Source organism: Bufo bufo, chromosome 1 (genome assembly GCF_905171765.1).
Source record: "Bufo bufo chromosome 1, aBufBuf1.1, whole genome shotgun sequence".
Classification (NCBI taxonomy): domain Eukaryota; kingdom Metazoa; phylum Chordata; class Amphibia; order Anura; family Bufonidae; genus Bufo; species Bufo bufo.
Window position 1 is genome coordinate 158,706,476 of NC_053389.1, and position 22,170 is coordinate 158,728,645.

The following is a 22,170-nucleotide window of genomic DNA, read 5'->3' on the forward strand; positions in this document are numbered from 1 at the left end:
CACAGAGTGGCTTGGCCCCATCCTCCGTGCACGAAACTGAACATTTGCATAGAGCAGGTATCAGCAACCTCCGGGCACTCCAGCTGTTGTGAAACTACAACTCCCAGAATAGGTGTGCATGCTAGGAGTTGTAGTTTCACAGCAGCTGGAGTGCCGACAATTGCTGATCCTGGCATAGAGATTAAGGCTAAACGAAGATATTTTGTCGCGCAACAATTTTTATGATGGTCTATGGTGTCGCACTGCGACACAACAGTAGCAAAAAATCCACCAAGATGGATTTTTCTGCGACCGTCGCAGTGCAGTCGTGCCCTATGTGTCGCACGACTTATTGTCGTCGTGTAGCCCTAGCCTAAAAGCACTTTTTCTCCGAAGTGAAAGGTATCATTGCATTCAGCTGATCTAGGCCCACATTGAGCCCGGTCCTGTATGTTATCAGGCCTTACAAGCGTGTGATAACCCCCACCCCAAGTCAATGACCACACTTTGCTCATGAGACGTTTTTGTTTTTTTTAATCTGAGACTAATAAAAACAATGTAAAATAGACATTTAAAACACACTGAAATTATAGACATGGCAAAAGAAACACTGCAATCGGAATGGAATTCGCCTTGATCTCTGGACCAAGGGTGAATTTTAACCTCTCTGCAATGCACTGAAATGTTACTGGTTAATGGTGCCGTTAACGGATTTCAAGCGCAATCTAATTGCCATTCTGAGGCACGGCCATGGGGTTCAAAGTGCAAGCTCTCCGACAAATGAATACGTCACTGACCACCTAATAAATACATTTTTATATATCATTTACCAGAGGCAAACGGCTATACTCGGTATAGACTTGAAATACTTTGAAATTCTTTTCCATAGATTATTTTTTTTTTGAGTTGTCAAAAGAATAAAAAGAACTAGTTAAAAATACTGATACTGCTGTCTTCCATGCGTCAACCCTTGCCTACATTTAGTGGGGGAGGGGCATTTACTCAACTGTATACGGTATATAGTAGGGTCTGCGCAAACTTCTTCATTTTCTGGTCTTCTCCCTCCTTGAAACGATTCTGATGCATCAAAGTGAGAAGAATTTGGGGGTCATTTACTAACATCCCCATGTCAGGTTCTGGCTTAAAAAAGTTGCAAGGCCCCCTTCTTGCGACTTTTAAAACACTTGCGCGACAATATTTTGTTGCATGGGTGCTTTTACGCTGTCCGCATCCCTTGGGAGTGGCGGGGGCCAGGACATTGGCCCCAGCAAATGTAGTAACATTTACACCTGGAAACGGGCATAAAGGTTGACGAAAAAACGACTCCAGTCAGGGGCTGGTATAGTTTTCACTCCATGAGCTCAGACTGCCAGAGGATGGGTCTAGTTTATGAAGCCTTTGCCTCGTAGTAAACGGAGAGCATCCTCCGGCAGCACAGGGGCTATTGAAGACTGGTGTAGAAAGCTGGTCTTTGATAAATGGACCCCTAATTTTTATTTTTTTTTACCATGGGATGATGGCTAGGAGAAAAAAAAAAAAGGATGAGGTGCCTGAGAACTAATGTAATCTGTTGCTTGAGTTGTCATCTGTAAACAAGATGTGGTGTCAGCAGAGCCTTTCGGAACATGCAGACTATCCACTGAATGGACAATGGCGTACTCACTGAAGGATTCTAGGGGTGCAGCCACTTTGGGGCTCCAGCGAATACTCCAACTGCTGAGCTAGGGCTACACTGTGAAATGTGTCGCACAACTACAACGTGACATGTTTTGTAATGATTGTCAATGGTGTTGCACGGTGACGCAACAGTCGCACAAAAATCCGACTTGAATGGATTTTTTGCAACAGTCACAGAATGTCGCAGTGCTACACCATAGACTATCATAAAAAAAAAAAAAAAGCTGTGTAGCCCTAGCCTAACTCAGCAGCATGTTTGTAACCAGGGAGCCTGCCAGTATTGCATGCTGCGTCTGCATGTGGTTCTGACAGGTTCCCATTAAAGGGGTTTTCCAATTTCAAATATTTTTTAATGGGGTTGTCTCATCATGGCCAATGGAGACCTATCGCCAGGATTTTCTCCCATTGTCTTATAGGTGCAGGTCCCACCATTGGGACCCGCACTTATATCAAGAACGGAGCACCGCAAGGTGGTGGCTGTAGGACTTCGGTCCGGCTCCACATAGAAGTGAATGAGAGTGTACTCTGCATGCGCGGTCTCTGCTCCCATTCATTTCTATGAGGCCGATGTAAATATCCGAGCCAGCGCTGGGCTATTTTTTTTTTCCAGCCCCATAGAAAATGAAAGGAGAGCGCATGCACCCTCCTTCGCTTTCAGGGCTCCGTTCTTGATCTAGGTGCGGGTCCCAGCAGTGGGACCTGCACCTATAAGACAAGGGGGGGGCATATCCTAGCGATATGCCCCCATTGTCCATGATGAGACAACCACTTTACGTTACACCCCCCCCCCCCCTTCATCCAGGGGGACCTGTCAAGAGAAGCATATGTACTGCTCCCCAATGTTCACAGCACTTCCCTCATGGTCAGAGATCAGATGTGCTGCTGCAGCCAATGACTACATGGCCAGGCAGCAGCAATCCCCAAGTGGCATGGCACAGTAAACGCTGTGGCCAGTGATTGGCTGGCCCCGTCCCTGCTGGAGGTGTACATGTGGGCACCAAAGCACAGTGAAGTCAATGGGGGTACTCATGGAGCCAGAATTGTCCCACTGGTTGGGGGTGGGAGGGAGTATTAATAAAAATAAAAAAAAGAACACATTGAAGTTGGGAAAACCCCTTTAATGCCCAATAACATGCAAGATAATGACTTTAGGGGATCTTCTGATGAGGTTTTCAGTGCGTTTGTCCTATAGGGATTAGAGGCAGAGCTCCATATTGCCTTTGCACACATCCGCGGAGAACACTTTGGATCTACAACCTGTAGTGAAGTAATTAAACTTTGTCCATTCCATCACACATAGAGGACAGTCAGCCAGGTCATAGGTACATTAGGAGGAACCACTTGGCTGATAAGCTGTGCTTGACAGTCAATGCATATACAGAAGAAGCCGCAGGTCACCGATTTCAAGATACAAGAAAACGTCACATTCTGATCAAGGGTCAAGACTGCGCTGGGAGAGGATTGTAAGTTGGTCCGGATAGAACAGAAATTCCAGAAAACAATCATCCCTGTAAATCTTCCAGTTGTAGATAATAGCTTATACAGGACTCTAGGATGAATGGGTTAAACTTCAGCACACAAAAGGACCTGGCCTCCGGTATCAGAACCTCCGGCCCTTTAACGGAAGTGGTAATAAAAATGACTGACACCATGCAAGCCCTGTGTTACGATTGCAGTCCATTGGCTTCCGGTGCACGTAAAGGTCCAGTACTCGGACAGGTGAATACTCTTTGTTGGCTTCTGTTCTCAGCCATTTCAGACCATGCTCTTCAATGTGATGACCAGCAGGAAGTCCAGAAATCTCCATGATCACTACCTTTATGTCTCGTACCTTCAGTGCCGAGACATTTACACCTGTTTATAATAGGCTGCGAGTCATATAAAGGGTTACTGGCCGTTTAAGAATTGGACCACACTGTATTACGTGCGCTCACTCCTGGCGTTAATTCATCCAAGGATGCACGCTGCCTGATGACTATACAAGAGCCCCGTTAACTGCTGGAAGAGATGAGCAAATCTGCGAAAACTATTTAGCTGAGGAATCCCATCTGTTAGGGGGACATTTCCACTCCATAAGTTTGGCTCAGAAATTTCTGCAAATAAAATCCAGTTGTAATAAAGGGAAAGGGGTTGTTGTGGAGGAAAAGACATGGGGTGAATCCAGGACTGGTATATGTGATGTGGATATTGCTGCAGATACACCCCATGGCAGAATACAGTACATAGCAAGTAGATGAGATATTCCAAAATCTCATCCATGTGCAACATAAAATTTCCATACAGACTTCAAAATCTGCAGCATATTTCATAATTGTAAAGGGGGTTTCGGTTTGCTGGGAGTAGAATATCCTATCCTCGGGGCCGGTCACCGGTATCCGATTAGTGTCGGAGCGCCGCCAAACACCACCATCGCTCCAGTGACCACCGCGGCCTCTTCACAGCTTACCAAGCACAAATCCATCCATCCATTGGATAGCGGCTGTGCTTGTATTGCAACCCAGACTCATTCATTTGAATGGGGCTGTGTTGCATCTAGGCCATGTCACTGATGAACACGACGACATCGGCCTCTTCAAACAGCTGATCGGAGATGATTCTTGGAGACGGACCTCCACCGATCAGATATCCTAGAGGCCATTAATATTAAACTCCTGGAAAACGCCCTTTAAATGTAGCTGGGGTGAAATCCACACCACAATCGCTGGCCAGTTTGGCGACTGTGTTACAGGTGCAAATCCTGGACCGACCAAGGGTCTAAAGATCTCTTTGGTGCTAATAATTTGGGTTGTTACACCCGCTATTGGGCCAGGATCCACAGCTGTAATATGAATGCTAAAATGTGACATCTGAATGAGGTCTTACAGAGCCATATGAGACAATGGAGCCCAAAATAGAAGTATTTCAGCGTCCAGTGTCTTACATGGGAAACACAGCTTCAGAATGGCAATTCTCACAGATTCCCTCATGTCTTACTCCAGTAAATAAATTCATAGTACGTGTCCCTTTAATACACAGCTATAGATCTGCAAGGCTTGCTGCCGATCTATGGACCCGATTACCGTCTCTTGTATGAGGGTTAGCTTGCAGATCTCCCTTTATACGTATACACTGTCTATGTAATATACAGGACCCATGACTTGTGTCATGCAGCGCAATGCTGCCTCTAGTGGTCAGAGCTTCTCACGTGAGAGGCGCTTGGAATGGACAGACAGGTCCTTTACTGGCACCAAGACACCAATAAACGGAGGTCAGCACTAAGTCTACGACCAGGAGGAGAAGAAGAGGGCACTTGTCAGGTATAAGAACCCTCCCTGTGTAAAAGGACGAGCCTTTGCTTTTCCAACCAGATATATTGGGCTTCAATAGTGGGATTGCCTGTAAGAATGACAAGCCAATACGATCATAAAAAGTATAAACACAAAGGGTTAAAGGGGCCAGGCCTTGCTCCTTCCCCTCCCCCCCATGTTACTGAACGTCAAGTAGAAGCAAGAGGAACGGACAGCCGGCCTGGTAAGTGAAGCTGGTCTCATCCCTCTGCAAGCTTGACCCACCGAGTGTCCACGTTATCGCGGGCGGGCTTGGAGAGGTCCAGTCTCTGTTTAGTCACCGTTCTCCTACTGAACAAGCAGTCACTCATTCTCCTGGCCTCCTGTAGCTGCCCCGCTGTGCTGAGGCCGGTTGTCGGGGTGAGTTCCCTCGAATCTCTGAGAGGCGATGGCCGCCTGGTGAGACATGCTCTTCCTCACGATGTCGCCTTTACGCCATAAGACCACCTCCTGGAGGATGAAAGAGCAGAGGATTGTCATGGGCAAAATAATAGGAGGGGTTCCCGTGAATGTCGGAGGTGGTTCCCCTATTGTACACATGGCTCAGCCTTACAATCGTATAGGGGGGCATTAGGGGTTCTATTCTTATTCTTTCACCTTTTAGGTCACCTCTATTTCCCCCTAGACTGTAAGCTCTTGTGAGCAGGGCCCTCCCTCCTCGTCTCAGAGTCGTGCATTAGTGTGCAACTCTGATGTCTAAATTTGTACATGTCCCCTTTAAATTGTAAACTTTAGATTATTCTTCAAGGGGTGATGCCATTAATTATTTCCAAACAGTCCTGTTTCAAGTAATATGTAATATGCAGTGTTTCTAGCATAAAAATATATATTTTTCATCTTTGTTCCCTCCATGTGTACCTTTGTACTGCGGGGAAGGTGTATTAGAATCCGTTTTCTTCCCCTTCTGGCAGCTGACCCTGTAGTCCCTTCTTAATGTAGAAGCCGTCTCTTTTGTGCTATACTACCACGCTACTGTACTGTCTCTAAGCCTGGCTGTAAGTATGTAAGTAGTCTGCCAGCTCTCAGCTCAGACATGCACGCTGTTATACACACTGAGCACCAGGTGGCACTATACCATGTAAGTAAACCGCAGAACTCAATACTGGATTATTTTCTTAGGCCTCATGCACACGGCCGTGTTCCGCGGCCAAGAGCAGTCCGTGGTAACCCGGCCGAGAGTCCTTCTGACAGCAGGAGCGCACGGCGTCATTGGTTGCTATGACGCCGTGCGCTTCATGCCGCCGCTGCTATACAGCGATACACTGGTATGATCTATACGAGGGTATCACTGTACAGCAGCGGCGGCATGAAGCGCACGGCGTTATAGCAACCAATGACGCAGTGCGCTCCTGCTGTCAGAAGGACTCTCGGCCGGGTTACCACGGACCGCTCTTGGCCACGGAACACGGCCGTGTGCATGAGGCCTTAACATGTAAACTGAAAATCTGCTTCTGATTGGCGGGGGTCCCATGTGTTGGATCCCCACCGATTGGATACAGATGACTTAGCTAAGGTAGTTAAAAAAAAAAAAAAATCTCAGAAAACCCCTTTAAATCTACCTCCTGTCATGTACTATAACACTGGGACCTGACCTGTTGCTTGAAGTAGCGTCTCTCTTCCTCGTCGATCAGCACTAAATTGAGGTAATAGCGCACGCTGAATTTCTTGTTGATGTCCCTCATTGTTGGGGTCAGCTCGTAGCCAGCCAGGAACAGCCGTATCGGTATGGATTCACCTACGGCAAGAAAAAAAAAAAAAAACTGTTCCAAAAACCCTTGTGGGAGTATCTTAGGAAACTGCTGACTACCCAACCCCATGACAAACAACCGGCCAGCGTTCAGTGAATGGTCATAGAAGTCTTATTATTATCTGCTACTTAGAAAGTAGAGTCAATATGGGGGCGATTTCGAAACCAGCTTTTCCAGACTCCTGTATGGCAATATGGCCTGGTGGTGGGGGGATATAATCTTAGTCACAGTCGCATTCAGGAGTCTGGAAAGCTGGGTGACCACCCCCCTCTGGTTGTCTAAATTACAGCCATACTGGTTGTCACCCAGCATTCCCAGACATAAGTACAGAACTGCGTGATCATACCTCGTACTGGGGCTCCGTCCATGATTTCGTACTTGGCGATTGTGTCGTTTTCATGGTAAACATTTGGTCCAGTGCCTGTGGTTTCCCTCTTGATGATATCGATCTCCATGTGTTTGATCTTGATCCGCACGAGGAGGAAGTAGATTTTCCCTACAATGACATCTTTAAGGTGGTATCTATTACAGGAGAAAACAAAACGAATATAAGTGGATTTTGCTGCAAATTCACTGCAGAGAGTAAAGGGTGTAGCAAAAAACAGATACATGTGAATATGGACTGACCACACACCAGACATCATGTAATGTGGCCTACCGTGCGGTGGGATTTTAGTGTGGAATCTGCACTGAAAATTCATACTAACGTGACTGGTCACTTACAGCGAGGGCTGAATTGTCATCTATTCAAAACTACAGATAAGGCCTAGTTCACACGAATGTGTGTGTGATCCGTGGCCGTATTGCGGGCCGCAATACACGGCCAGAGTTCCGTGTGCATTCCGCATCACGGATGCGGACCCATTTACTTTATTGGGTCCGCAAATCCGGAATTGCGGATGGCCGCAGCACAGAACGGGACCCCTCAGAAGCACTACGGAGTGCTTCCGTGGGGTTGGCGTCCCGTAAAAAGATAGAACATGTCTTATCTTTTTGCGGAACGGGCAGATCACGGACCCATTAAAGTGAATGGGTCCGCGATCTGATGCGGCTGACCTACGGCCGGCGATCGTTGCATTGCGGCCCGCAACCCTATCCACTGCTTTGAAAAACCTGACTATCCAAGGATCCATAGCTAAGCTCCTACCGCTTAATCCAGAGAGGGAAACCTGAACCTTTAGTGTACTTTTAGCTAAACCTAAAGATAGTCCTCGCTGTAAAAATTCTAACACCTGCCTAGTAGAAATTGTTTTCTGGCCAAACATTGGTCTCTGGGCCTGCAAAGGATAGGAATCTTTTCCAAATCCTGGCATAAATTGTGTTGGTCACTTTTCTTCTGCTTTTAAGTTGGGTAGAAATTAGAGTCTCAGAAAACGATTTGTCAACTAAATGTGCCCTTTCAATCTCCAGCCGTAAGATGCAAGGACTCCACCTCTGGGTGCACTACTGGGCCCTGCACCAGGAGATTCTGAATCTCGTGAAGAACCCAAGGTTCCAATACAGACATGGACCTGAGAAGAGAGAACCATGCCCTCTTTGGCCAAAACGGGGCAAAAACCATCATGTCTGATTTTTCTTCTCTTATTTTCTTAGAACTCTGGGTAGAAAGCTGATAGCGGGGGGAAAGGCATACCCCAAACGAAACTTCCATTTTAGGAGAAAGGCATCCACCCCGAACAGGGACTCGTGAGGGCTGAGGGAGCAAAAACCTTCTCCACCTGCCTATTCTCCTGGTGGCAAATAAATCTATTTTCGGGATTCCCCATAACTTCACAATATTTGAAAATATTAGGGGTTTCAGGGACCACTCCCCCCTGTCATAACCGATGACGACTTAAAAAGTCGGCCTGAAATTCTCCTTCCCTTTTATATGTAGAGCAGATATATGCGCTACCCGAACCTGCATTTCTGAGAATATTAATTCTGTCTCCCTTCAAAGATCGGGATTTGGTACCTCCCTGGCGATTCAAATAGGATACCTCTGTCCTGTTGTCTGACATAATCCGGACGTGACTTGTGTTGTATTTCTGGAAGGGCTGCTCTTAAGGCTAACAGCACCGCTCTTAGTTCCTTCCTGTTGGAGGAGAAATCTCTCTGAAGTAAGGACCAATTTCCCTGCCTCAACTGACCCTGAAAATGCGCCAATTGTAGCTCCGCCCCCTCGGCGTTGCATTCCTCAGACTGAAAGTACCTCCTGGACTGCACGTGAAGCCGCATCCGACTTCCGGTGGAAGTCATCGCGAGTGCTGAAGGTATCGGGTCGCGAGGAGGAGCTTACAAATACAAGCTGGGGACGCCCTGAGTGTCCGGTCACACATGGACCCTCCACGCCGAAGCGCTGAGCAAGGAGTAAGGAGCAGGGATCTTGAAGGGCTCATCAGCACCTCAATACCAATCTAGGGCACGGGTGCTGCCCTGCTTCCCTCATGTGTATAAGGCATTCCATTTTCTTTCTATCCACCGCCTTACAGCAAGTGCCATGAGGATGATCCATCCCCCCACCTGGAGGGACAGGAAGACACTAGTGGAGGAGCCGGAGGAGGGTCACATTTATTCTTCCCGTCCCTACCTGGTTGGAGGTGGGTCATCTCTCATGGTTATGCCGTCATGGAGGATGAAAGGGAAAATAAAATATAGTGATTGGACTCCTGATCTGCAGTACTACTCATGTATCACTGTAGATAATGGTCCAAAATCAGGGTGATGGATTCCCCTTTAAAAAGCCTTCTGGCCAGGACTTGGTGACCAAGTTTCAGACTATGGAGTGCCGGATGATTGGAATTTCACTCTATGCGATGAGATGGTTGGATGCAAACTTACTTGGACTTGTTGTACTCAAACTCGATGTGCAGACAATCTTCGATGCCCACTTCCATCTTAATGGAAGAATTCAGTTCAGGGTAAGTACTGAGCGTATGAACCACGATGTCCATCTCTTTTCCAACGTCGTTAAGTCGGCGGCTGAGGGTGGCACGCAGGAAGTACCTGGGTAGACGAGACAGGCAGAGGTTACAACCGACAGAACACACACAAACCAGCTGCACATGTTATCTGCCGCCTACTCGCTTGGTGGGGTTTGTAGCCGTCTACCCAATCAACCCTACACTGACACACTGTGACAAAAAGTCAGGACAGAAGTGAAATTTGTGCTGGTGTGATCAGCTTATAGAGGACTGTCTACACTCCAACTGTAAACAAGAATGTTCCTTTTCACTAACAGCAAGCAGAGATCTTGAAAATGGTACAGAAGGTTTTGATTGTTGGTATTTAAAAGGTGACATACCCAATTACAGCTCATTATAGTCTCCTTACCGTAACTTCACGTTCTGCCCCGTGTAGGACTCGTATGGCTTCTCCACGTGAGTAAATTCAAAGTCAAAACTCTGGGACTGTGAGATCTCTCCAGGACGCGCCAAATCCTTCACCAACGAGACAAACTCATGATGGTTTCCCCGGTCATAGTACAACTCTGAGGAGGAAAAGAGGACAAGCATGAGGTCACAGAAACAGGGGAGGCAATGGCGTCCGTTCACTGAGACACATACTGTATGTGTAAGAGAACTCCATACGGCGCAAGACGTGGATCTCCTACTGCGCCTGGTACTGTACTGTACCTGATAAATGTACTGCTATAACTGACCTCAGTATCTGCGTCTCTTGGAGGACGAGAAAACTGCTGCATTTACATATACATGCCATATCTCCCATCTTCCAGGCATCCCAGTGCCAGCTGCCCTGCCTCCCATAGCTGTTAGCTGCAGTGGTCCTCTACTCCAGGACTAGTACGAGTCCTAATATATAAACCTGTTAACCCCTTAAGGACCCCTGCCGTACATGTACGGCGCTGATGGACGTCACTTAAGGACCAGCACCGTACATGTACAGCGGGCTGATCGGGCAGATGCAGGAGCTGCGCCCGACAGATCAGCGGCACGGCCCCTGCAGCATATGCCGGCATCGGTGAAAACACCGATGCCGGCGTATTAACCCCTTTTATGTCATAGCTGTGTTTTTCATAATAAAAAAATAAATAAATACAAAAGTTAAGTAAAAAAATATATAATTTCCCAAAATAAAATACATAAAATTGTATAAAAAAATAAAAATATAAAAAAAAGACATATTAGGTATTGCCGCGTCCGTAACGACCGGCTCTATAAAAATATCTGATGATCCACCCCCTCACCTGAATGCTGTAGAGAAAAAAAAAACACTGCGCTAAAACCATCTTTTTTTGTCACCTTACATCGCAAAAACTGCAACACTAAGCGATCAAAAAATGAGCCCCTACATAAAACAATCGGGCAAAAAATAAAAAAACTATGGCGCTCAGAATACGGAGACGCTAAAACATGATTTTTTTGTTTCAAAAATGCTTTGTGTAAAAACTGAAAAAAAAAAAAAAAAAAAAAAACAAACATTAGGTATCACCGTGTCCGTAACAATTAGGTCTATTAAAATATAACATGACCTAACCCCTCAGTTGAACACCATAAAAATAAAATAAAAAGCTGTGTCAAAAAAGCTGTTTTTTGTCACCTTACATCACAAAAAGTGTAATACCAAGCGATTAAAAAGTAATACGCACCCTAAAATAGTACCCATTAAACAGTCATCTCATCCCGCAAAAATTTTTACCCTACAGCTAAGACAATCTCCCAAAAAACAAACAACTATGGCTTTGGTATTGTCACATCTAACAACTTACTCCACAAAAATACCACATGATCTAACCTGTCAGATGAACATTGTAAAAAACTAAAAATAGAAACGGTACCAAAACAGCCATTTTTTGTTACCTTTCTTCACAAAAAGTGTAATATAGAGCAACTAAAAATCATATGTACCCTAAAATAGTACCAACAAAACTGCCACCTTATCCCGTAGTTTCCAAAATGGGGTCACTTTTTTGGAGATTCTACTCTAGGGGTGCATCAGGGGGGCTTCAAATGGGACATGGCAATTTAAAATTATCCCAGCGAAATCTGCCTTCCAAAAACCACATGGCGTTCCTTTCCTTCTGCGCCCTGCCGTGTGCCGGGACAGCAGCTTACGATCACAAATGGGGTGTTTCTATAAACGACAGAATCAGGGTAATAAATATTGAGTTTTGTTTGGCTGTTAACCCTTGCTTTGTTAGCAAAAATATATAAAATGGATTCAAATGGAAAATCTGCCAAAAAAGTGAAATTGGTCCTTAAGGTGAAAAATTGCAGGGTCCTGAAGGGGTTAATGGGTGCTGATGTTCTCTACCAGGCAGAATCTTTAGGCACATCATGGCAACACAGCACACCATGCATCATGTCAAGAAAATCCATCCGGATCTCGCCTCATGATCGCTGAGGACACAGACACCATGAACAGGAGATCCTCAGGGGCAAGACGCCCATTGGCGAAGCTTCGGTAGACTCCAATGTCCGGGTAGGTGCCAGCAGAGAGTTTACCCTGTGAGACTTTACAATGGGGTGAATCGCACACAGACTGACACATCTAGAGTGCTGCGCCATAGACACAAACTAGAGTGCCAACAGCATTGAAGAAAACTGGCAAAATGAACCACGAACACGATAACTAATAGATGAACATTTGACGTCCACATCCCACAGACAAGGGGCACTGGTAAATTTCAAACGGTCAAGCCCCCACAAAGAAGGGCCCACTAATAATCAGCTCACAGACATACGGGTGCATTCTGATAAACCTCACGCAAACAAGGGAGGTGCCCAAACAGACGTCCCTAAGACAAGACGTGGCCCCTAATAGATGAGGGGAGCCCCATAGACATGGAAGGCTCCTTAAAGAAGCACTCCCACAAAAATATTTATTCTCTAACCGGTTAGAAAGGTACATGATGTAAGATGTAGTGAAGGTAATCTTCTTACTAGAGAATGTATTTGTGAGTTATCCTCTCCCTTCTGATCCTCAGCTGTGTCATGTGACCAACAATCAGACTTTTCAAATAACACTGCATCTCAAGTGTGGACAGGGAGTCAGTTTTTCTATGTATTCCTATGGGAGCCTCCATGTCAGTCTCATAGGAATGAATAGAGAAGTAACTGACTTCCTGTCCTGGGTCAGCTGGAGATCAGAGAGAGTTGGTCACATGACACAGCTGAGGATCAGAAGAGAGGGGATAACTCACAAATCCAGTCGCTGGTAAGAAGATTACCTTCATTACAATTTACATCATGTACCTTTCTAATGGTCCAGAGAAAAAACATTTTACGGGAGTGCTCCTTTAACTGATATTTCCCATGCAAGGGTCCCCCTGATAGAGAACCAGCAGACAGGGGGCACTGTGCTAAATATCACATGTACATTAAGAATCACAAGGGGGCAGTGGAAAAGACAGGATCCCAAATTCCTGGTCCACTGACACACCAGAAAACAATGGTGAAGGGGCAGCAGATCTTTCCTCGTCCCCAGGTGCCCGGCGGAATAGCAGAGCTGGCAGATTTACAAGCTTTCCCATCAGCAGTGTTGGTTTTGCTTATCTTAAATACACTCCTCATATCCTCAAACATGTACTCTACATGGAGATTTCCTACTGTATGTACTTCCCTGTCCACGTCCGATTATCCAAAAATGCCCTCCATTCACCACTAAAGTCCAGTCGATGTTGGTTATGCAGTTGTACTCCCCCACTTTTGCAGTGTCAGTCTTCACTGTAGTTTTGGTATTCTATTCATGAATCAGGGGTTCAGGATGAACAATGCTGTCCAGATAGAAGAGTGGTTGCACTGCACTGACTCGTGGTAGGCCATAGAAAGTGTGTGGGTTTAGATATAAGATGAACACATCATGTAAAGTAGAGGATGCAGCATAAGATGCCTCCTGGAGCATCTCCTCCTCCAGCAGCAGCTGCTTCCTCTTCTCCTGGGTAGTGTCGCAGATGCTCAGCTGGCGGCGGTGTGGTTAGAAACGCTGGCTCTTTGAGGTGGGAGATGTTCACCCGGCGACTCTGGAGAGGAATAACATTTGGTCTTGCTCTAACAGCAGGCATCAAACAATCCAAAACTCAGCATGAAGCCACCATTGCTGGTCAATGCCTGTCGGCCTATAGCATGTGTACACAGAAGACTGAACCCTGGAGACCCGGTGACCACTCTAGCCTACATCTGGGCGGTTCAAGGGTCTCTACACACGTCTGGAGATGCAGTCACTTTATTAATATATTAAATGGCTTCCTGTACTGATCCCGAGTTACATCCTGTATTATACTCCAGAGCTGCACTCACTATTCTGCTGGTGGAGTCACTATGTACATATATTATATCTTATCCTGTACTGATCCTCAGTTACATCCTGTATACTCCAGAGCTGCACTCACTATTCTGCTGGTGGAATCACTGTGTACATACATTACTTATCCTGCACTGATCCTGAGTTACATCCTATATTACTCCAGAGCTGCACTCACTATTCTGCTGGTGGAGTCACTGTGTACATACATTACTTATCCTGTACTGATCCTGAGTTATATCCTGTATTATACTCCAGAGCTGCACTCACTATTCTGCTGGTGGAGTCACTGTGTACATACATTACTTATCCTGTACTGATCCTGAGTTATATCCTGTATTATACTCCAGAGCTGCACTCACTATTCTGCTGGTGGTGTCACAGTGTACATACATTACATTACTTATCCTGTACTGATCCTGAGTTATATCCTGTATTATACTCCAGAGCTGCACTCACTATTCTGCTGGTGGAGTCACTGTGTACATACATTACTTATCCTGTACTGATCGTGAGTTATATCCTGTATTATACTTCAGAGTTGAACTCACTATTCTGCACTGATCCTGAGTTACATCCTGTGTTATACTCCAGAGCTGCACTCACTTTTCTGCTGCTGGAGTCACAGGCCCAGTATTCCCCGCTTGTTCACGGTCTGCAGAGAGGTGCCCGTGACTCTCTCCCAGGTACAGGGCGCCCTCATTCAAGGGATTTTTGTGGAGTTTGACATTCATGGTGCATCCAACCAGTAGGCCACCTCCTCCCAACAAGCCCCAGACTGGGACAGGGAGACGCAGGACATGTGCAGGATCCTTGTAGAAGTCTTTATCCATCGGCAGAGCTGAGCGGTACACTGTACGGGCGATACCCAAAAATAACGAGGAACTGATTTCCTGTGGAAACAATGGAGTCTACAACAGAGAGGAAGGCGACACTGTTACCATGGCAACGGAGGCTTCCTCCATGATGGCATCTATAATTGAATAATTAGCACATGAAAGTAAACAAGAAAAAGTGAAGGGCAATCCTATGCGGACATCATAGCGGTCAGGGTGTAAGGTTACAGGAGGCACCGTGTGCCTCACACCTCACTGACTACTATCTTAAAAACTGGGTCCATTCTGAAACTTGTCTATATCCAGAAGCCCATCCAGTCTGTAAACCAAGGAGCCTGGCCTCCAGACTGACACACTGTAACAAACTATCAGGGCAGGAAACAGGCTTGCGGTGCTGATGTAGTTACCTCAAGGGGAGGAAGGTCTAGACTGGATAGAAAATGAAACAAACCCTCAACTGTGAGGAAGCTTCAACCTCTGGATGTGAAGAAAAAGGTTTCCATACACTGACAGCAAGCAGAGTGTTAAAGGAAATATTAATTATTAATATTTTGGTAATATCAATAATATTCATAAATAGGCGTGAGTCTATATACTATAAACACTAACTACCTCTGTTGTCTTACCTCATTCCCTGACGGCATGCGCTAGATTACTACTATCGCGGCGACTACACGCTGTACGGTGAATAATAAAAGGAATTTATTAAAACAATTACACGTCTACAGTCTAATTATTGCTATAAGGATATATATATATATATAAACATATATACTTATAGTCGCACACAGTAAGATATATTAGAATAACACTATAATAATACGCCCAACTACACCCCACAACTATCTGAATAGCGCACTTACATACACCCGTTATTCAGCAGCTCCCACCTAGCTGTGGGCTACAGGGAGTGGCACTGCAAGGGTTAATACAGTGCAGGCCAGGGCTACATGATCAGAGGGGTAATACAGGGCAGGGGGTATAATCTTTGGTGGTATAGGGAGTGGGTTCCTTCAGGGTCTGCACGGCTCCACCGTCCTTCCTTCATGGAGCTGCTCGGTCCATCTCTCTCTCGGTTTGTGGTGATGAAAGCCCTCTCCCCCTAGTCCCAAATGCTGGACTATTTATCCATCATAAGTAGGGGGAAGGTGTTTGGCCATGGGGCAGAGGTGTGGATAACCCGTGCTATAAAAACCGGTTTAGGCTCCACACACGTGTCCGTAGTGTATTGCGGATCCGCAGTACACCCGGCCGGCACCCCCATAGAACTGCCTATTCTTGTCCGCAATTGAGGACAAGGATAGGACATACAAACAGGAGTGGAATACAGCGGCACTGCAAACAACAGGTAATGAGTCGGGTCCTGGGTGCTGGCTAAGATAGCGGCAATGCAGCGAAACTCACACTTCGTACGTGGAAGCTGAATCGAGTGCAACAATGTAGCGAAGACAAAAAGAATATGCGGCACTCACCGAAGTGTTCAAGAGTGTTGCTCTTTATTCAATCCTTCATTCAGGACAAACGAGTCGGCTGCTGGGGCGGACAGGCTCCTGCAGATGAATGGCGGCTACGGCCGTTTCGCGCTTCTTCTGGCCGCACCCCACTCGTTTGTCCTGAATGAAGGATTGAATAAAGAGCAACACTTTTGAACACTTCGCTGAGTGCCGCATATTCTTTTTGTCTTCGCTACATTGTTGCACAAGAATAGGACATGTTCTATTTTTTTCCGGAGCTGTGGACTGGAAGATTGGGGCCGGGCTCCGGAAATGTGGAGAGCACCCGTTCCAGATATTGTGGAATGGATGCAGACCCATTCCACGGACGTGTGAATGGACCCTTATCATGTCTTGTTTGGGGTCTGACTAGATCTCTGGTTAGGAAGCCCCCTGCTGACAGAAGGTGCCAGATAGTCTGCAATCTCCTGTCCCGAGGTGACCAGCAAACGGGCCCATCCTCGTTAGCATCTCTGTGCCAACTACCTGCCGGGGGGCAGTTTGGCTGTTTCCCAGGTTCTAACGCTCAATTACCCCCAACATGGCTGCTGGCCTTGTAACCATGGCCTACATCCCACTTGGCCATTCAGGGATACTATAATATAATATATATCTCTATGCCCAGCTGGCACTTCCCCCTACACAGAGATTAAGACCTGGAACACATGGCGTATTAGAAGGCTGCCGACCGTTACTTTGCACAATAATGAAAAGAGTTTTCCAAGGTTTTGAAAAAAAAAAAAAAACTGGCACAGAGATGGGGGCTGCACAAAATTCTTAAAAAAACAAAACACCTTACTACCTTGTATGTGCCGCCAACTCTGGTCCCGGCCAGACCCGCAGCAGTCATGTGACAGCTGCAGCCAGTCACTGATCTCAGCGGTCAAGTGTAGAGGACAGGAACTGGCAGCCGTGGTCACATCAAGATGGATGGCACATGACACCTGGCGAGGACCTCTGCAGGGGCACAAGGTGAATAACGTTTTTTCTCTATTTAGACACCCCCTGCTCTGTGCCAATTATACGAAAATCTCAGAAAACCCCTTTAAAGGGAGTCTATCACCTCCATATCAGTTTCAAAGTAATAATTCCGCTATGTAGGGGAGGTGACCTGGATTAAAACCATACTGCACTGATTCTTAAATCCTGAAAATTGCTTCTTTCATGATTATGCAAATGAGATATTCGGTGCACCGGGGGCGGGGCCACTCCATTTGATGCACCTGGATTCCCCTGCATTATCGTTGTTAACTCTTCAATCTCAGGGACTGACAACCAAACAAGAGGGGTGGCACTGGGCGGTGTTACTGGTGGAGCAATGGTGCACCAAATGGAGTGGTCACGCCCACAGTGCACCAAAAACATTATCTGCATCTGGAAAGGTATGGTTTACTGTTTTAGGGCACTTCTGGCGATACGGGCACCGCCTAACAACTACACAAGCTGTAGTAATCTCCGCTCCCCTGTAACAGGCCTGTCATATGGAAAATGTCACATGACCCCCCCCTCCCGATTCCTCACCGCCGTGTCATACATGACCTGACCTCCTGAAATATCAGGGGATGGCATTACTAGGACACATACAGGGTGTAAGAACTGTGAAGGGAGCAGTCACGGTGACAGGTTCCCTTTAAGAGACCGTTCAGATTACGGCCTGTAGAGTTTAATGAGCAAAGTCTACCGCAGACAGATGCTGGCTCATCACACCTAGGGGAAAACTAAAATGGCCGCCAATGCAGCCCCCACAAGTGTTGCCACTAGAGTCCTAATTATATAGCCACCCAGCAGCTGTAATGGTGGCCATACTGGCCGAGACCCAGCTTTTCCAGAGACCAATTTAACGTAAATTCCCTTCAGCTGAACACATGAAGTTACAGGCCCAAAGCCTGAGGCTGCACTACTGAGAGATGTTTTCTGGTGGGCCACGGCTTGAGCAACAGTTCTACCCACCTCTATGGGAGTCATGTGACTCATATGGCGTGGGGTAAGAGGCTGACGAGTCAGTGGCCGGCAACAAGGACGTCGGGCATTTAGTCTGTTCTCAGGAGGACTTGTCGCTTTTGCCTCATGACCCAAGAGAACAGAGACCACAGGTGTGGTGCCCGCTGCGCCATGTGCCAGGGTTACCCATGAAGTATGAAGCATAAATGTCCAGTAGGGCTGCACGATATATCGCAAAAGTAATCGAATCGCGATAATCGGCAAATGCGATTTGGCCGACCCGAAAATGCCGCGATTATATATGAAGGGGCCCCTATTGATAAAAAGTCCTCTGTCCTATTGATAACAGGTCCAGCCTCTGTACTTACTTTGACGATGAATGCACTGCAGCGACGAGCGGGAGCGAGCGAGGCAGCCGGCCGGCGCGTGACTGACGTCACTTAGTCACGCTCCTGCTTCCTGACTTAAGTGGGAGGAGCGTGACAGTGACGTCAGTCACACGCCGGCCGGCTCGCTCTCTGCACTGCAGTGCATTCATAGTGAAAGTACAGAGGCTGGCCATTTTATGATAGAGCGGCGCCCAGGGATCTAAGTGCACTTACTATTATTCCTGGGCGCCGCTCCGTTCGTCCGCTGTGGCCCCCGGTATTTTCAACATTCAGAGCAAAGAGGAGGAGACGCCAGTGTCTCTCCTTCTCCCTGACAGCAGCGCTGTCCAATCACAGCGCAGAGCTCAGAGCCAGGGAGAAAAAAAAAACTCCCTGGCTCTGAGCTGTGATTGGACAGCGCTGCTGTCAGGGAGAAGGAGAGACACTGGCGTCTCCTCATCCTTGCTCTGAATGTTGAAAATACCGGGGGCCACAGCGGGAGAACGGACTGGCGCCCAGGAATAATAGTAAGTGCACTTAGATCCCTGGGCGCCGCTCTATGCAGCCTGCTACTAGTTCATATTCTTTGGACCTATGAAAGGTCCTCTTTAATTACATTCATTGGTGGCGCAGTGCGCCCCCCCAAAGCCTCCCCCCCCATTATCACTTGCCACAAGTCCCCTGCCCCCCATTGTTATATGGTGATCACAGGGTCCCATCCCCTCCAGTGGTGGCAGTGGCAGATTACACTGCTGGGGCTCAGATAGTTACCATGGCAGCCAGGACGCTACTGAAGCCCTGGCTGCCATGTTCAGCTCCCTGCTGCTGTGTGCACAAAGCCCAGGGCAGCAGGGAGATCTGTGATATATCCTATTCACCCTGATAGATCTCTATCAGGGTGAATAGCACAAGGGTGTAAAAAGATCCAGGTTCTAGTCCCTAAGGGAAGAAATGGTTATTAAATAAAAAGTTTAAAAAAAACACCAAAATACTAAAAGTTTAAATGGCCCCCTTCCCAGTTTTACATAAAAAATTTACAAACAATAAAGAATAAACATATTACATATAGCCACGTCCAAAAAAGTGTGAGCTATTAATATTACAAAATATTTCCGCTCGGTGAAGGCAGTAACAGAAAAAAAAAAAACTCTAAACCACGCAATTCGCCATTTTTAGTCACCTTGTCCCCCAGAAGATGTCCCTGGATGTGAGAGGTATGTGGTGCTGTATTCTCCTATATGTAGTGCTGGCTCACTACTGGGACCTGCGTCTCATCTTCTCAAAGTCCTTTTTTTAAAATTATCACTATATTACTATTTTCAATTTGGCGACTAAAAAATGTAATTTGGCTCCTAAATTTTTTAGTTTAGGAGCCAATGGCTCCTGGTCATTTTTTTTTTTGTCTGGAGCACTGGTTATGTGCGCAGTTTAGGACACATGAAGGGACACATAGGGCCATGAGGGGGACCAGCATAAGATGCTATATGTGTGTCATAGCACACATCCCCATATAACAGCGTCATCCACAGATCCCCCATATAACAGCGCCCTCCACGGGTCCCCCACATAACAGCGTCATCCACAGATCCCCCACATAACTATGTCATACCCAGCCGCGTCAGCGGCTCATATGGGAAAATCCAAGCAAATAGACCTCTAGCACAATTCCCTTAAAATATCGCATCGCACATCGTTATCACAATTTTTAGGGCCCTAATCGCAATCGCACAAAATTCCCATATCGTGCAGCCCTAATGTCCAGCTAAATAAATAAATATTTTATACAGGGATAGAATCTAGAAGTGTCCAGCAGAATTGACCCTTTAAAACGTAACTTTTACTTACTGATATTATATAAAATAATGCCACAGTGGTGGTTCACCAGTGAAAAGAATAGTGAAACAAACAATGAAAAAAGAGATCAGATCTGTTTACACAGGGTAACCAACCGTCAATACGGTTTCAGAGGTGAGTGAACACAGGGCAGCAATGGGGAGTATTGGGATATGTCTAACCTGTCCCTATACTCACCCTGAGTAGTTCCTCAGCCCAGGGACGTCCCATGGTGGTGGAGACTCCCTGTCCTCGTGCCTGGACTGACTGCCCTACGTTTACCCCCCTCTCAAAAGAAGCACAGTGCCACGGTACCCCGTGAACCGACGGATATTATCTGCGTCACAGGTAAGTCAATACCCGCAAAGACAACAGCCCATATAGATGGATAGACAAAAGATAATAATGTGAATAGGTGTAGAGATGGGAGTATCACCTATAAGAACCAAACACAGGGGCATCAGTAGCGGTGCGCTCCCAGGTTGGTTCTCACAAAACCCCTACGCGTTTCCCCTATTACTAGGTTCATCAGGGGGTATTAACAGTCAGGGGTGAACCGTCATGTTCAGATAAATAAATTATAGATAAATCAAAAAGATATACTCATGATACAGTAGAGGACACAAGCAGGGACGTGTATAGGACCCAGGGGACCATGAGATATACCCCACCTGTGAATGGAAGGTAGAAAAGCCCATGAAGTATGAGCTTTCCTCTGGCACTATGGGGGAAGGGAGGAAATGGAGCACAATATACAGAGTAGTACAGCTTTATGCCTGCTGGAACTTGTAGTACAACTAAAGCCAATAGGTCTGCACCACCAGACGTGTCTTAGGTTTGCTGGTACTTGTAGTGCCACAGACCCATACACTGCCCACTAGACTGCAGTCAGGCGCTGGGACTTGTAGTACCACCACAACCCATACACTGCCCACCAGACTGCAGTCAGGCGCTGGGACTTGTAGTACCACCACAACCCATACACTGCCCACCAGACTGCAGTCAGGCGCTGGGACTTGTAGTACCACCGCAACCCATACACTGCCCACCAGACTGCAGTCAGGCGCTGGGACTTGTAGTACCACCGCAACCCATACACTGCCCACCAGACTGCAGTCAGGCACTGGGACTTGTAGTACCACAGCAGCTGACAGCAATGCCTTCGGTCTGATAGCTGCGATGCTCTATGCTTGCTGAGCCTTGTCGTTACACATGAGCCCACAGAGATGCCTTAGGTTTGCTGGGACTTGTAGTCCCCCTGGCAGCCCTGCAATGGATGACAGAAGCCCCGTCCCCAGCACCTGTCACCGCCCCCTCCTCTCACCGATCTGCCCGATGAACTCGATCTTTAGCCCCTGATGCTCCAGCCTCTTGCCCGGGTTTCGCAGGTTGACAGTAACCCTGCCGGACACGGTCTCCCCATCGTAGAAAAGAAAATATTTCTCCTTCTTGCCATCCTCTGTCTTGTGCTCCACCCGCCTGCGGCTCTCCGCGTCCGTCAGCGTGATGTCCAGCTCCGCGGCCGGCCCGAAGCCGAAGAAGCTCATGGCTGCGGCGGAGATGAAGGCCCAGTATCAGGCGGGTGATAGCAAGGCAATGATTCTCCAGCAGGTCCCGGTCTCCGCTACTAGGAGTCCCGCACAGCGCGCATGCGTATAGCTCGGCCTGAATGACGCCGCACGTAACCATCTTGCCAGATACCAATATGACGCCCGCTCTCTAATAAA

The 22,170-nt window shown here is 47.0% G+C and overlaps 1 protein-coding gene across 1 annotated transcript; it reads right to left on the bottom strand.

The window, feature by feature from the left end:
- Positions 1 to 2,402: 2,402 nt before the first annotated feature.
- Positions 2,403 to 22,129, bottom strand: VPS26B (VPS26, retromer complex component B). The gene is made up of 6 exons (XM_040431092.1): positions 21,768 to 22,129; positions 10,043 to 10,199; positions 9,551 to 9,715; positions 7,077 to 7,252; positions 6,575 to 6,717; positions 2,403 to 5,432 (listed from the first exon to the last, which is right to left on the bottom strand). The coding sequence occupies exons 1-6, from the start codon at positions 21,988 to 21,990 to the stop codon at positions 5,286 to 5,288; spliced, it is 1,011 nt and encodes a 336-aa protein (XP_040287026.1). The 5' UTR covers positions 21,991 to 22,129; the 3' UTR covers positions 2,403 to 5,285.
- Between the last annotated feature and the right edge of the window lie 41 nt (positions 22,130 to 22,170).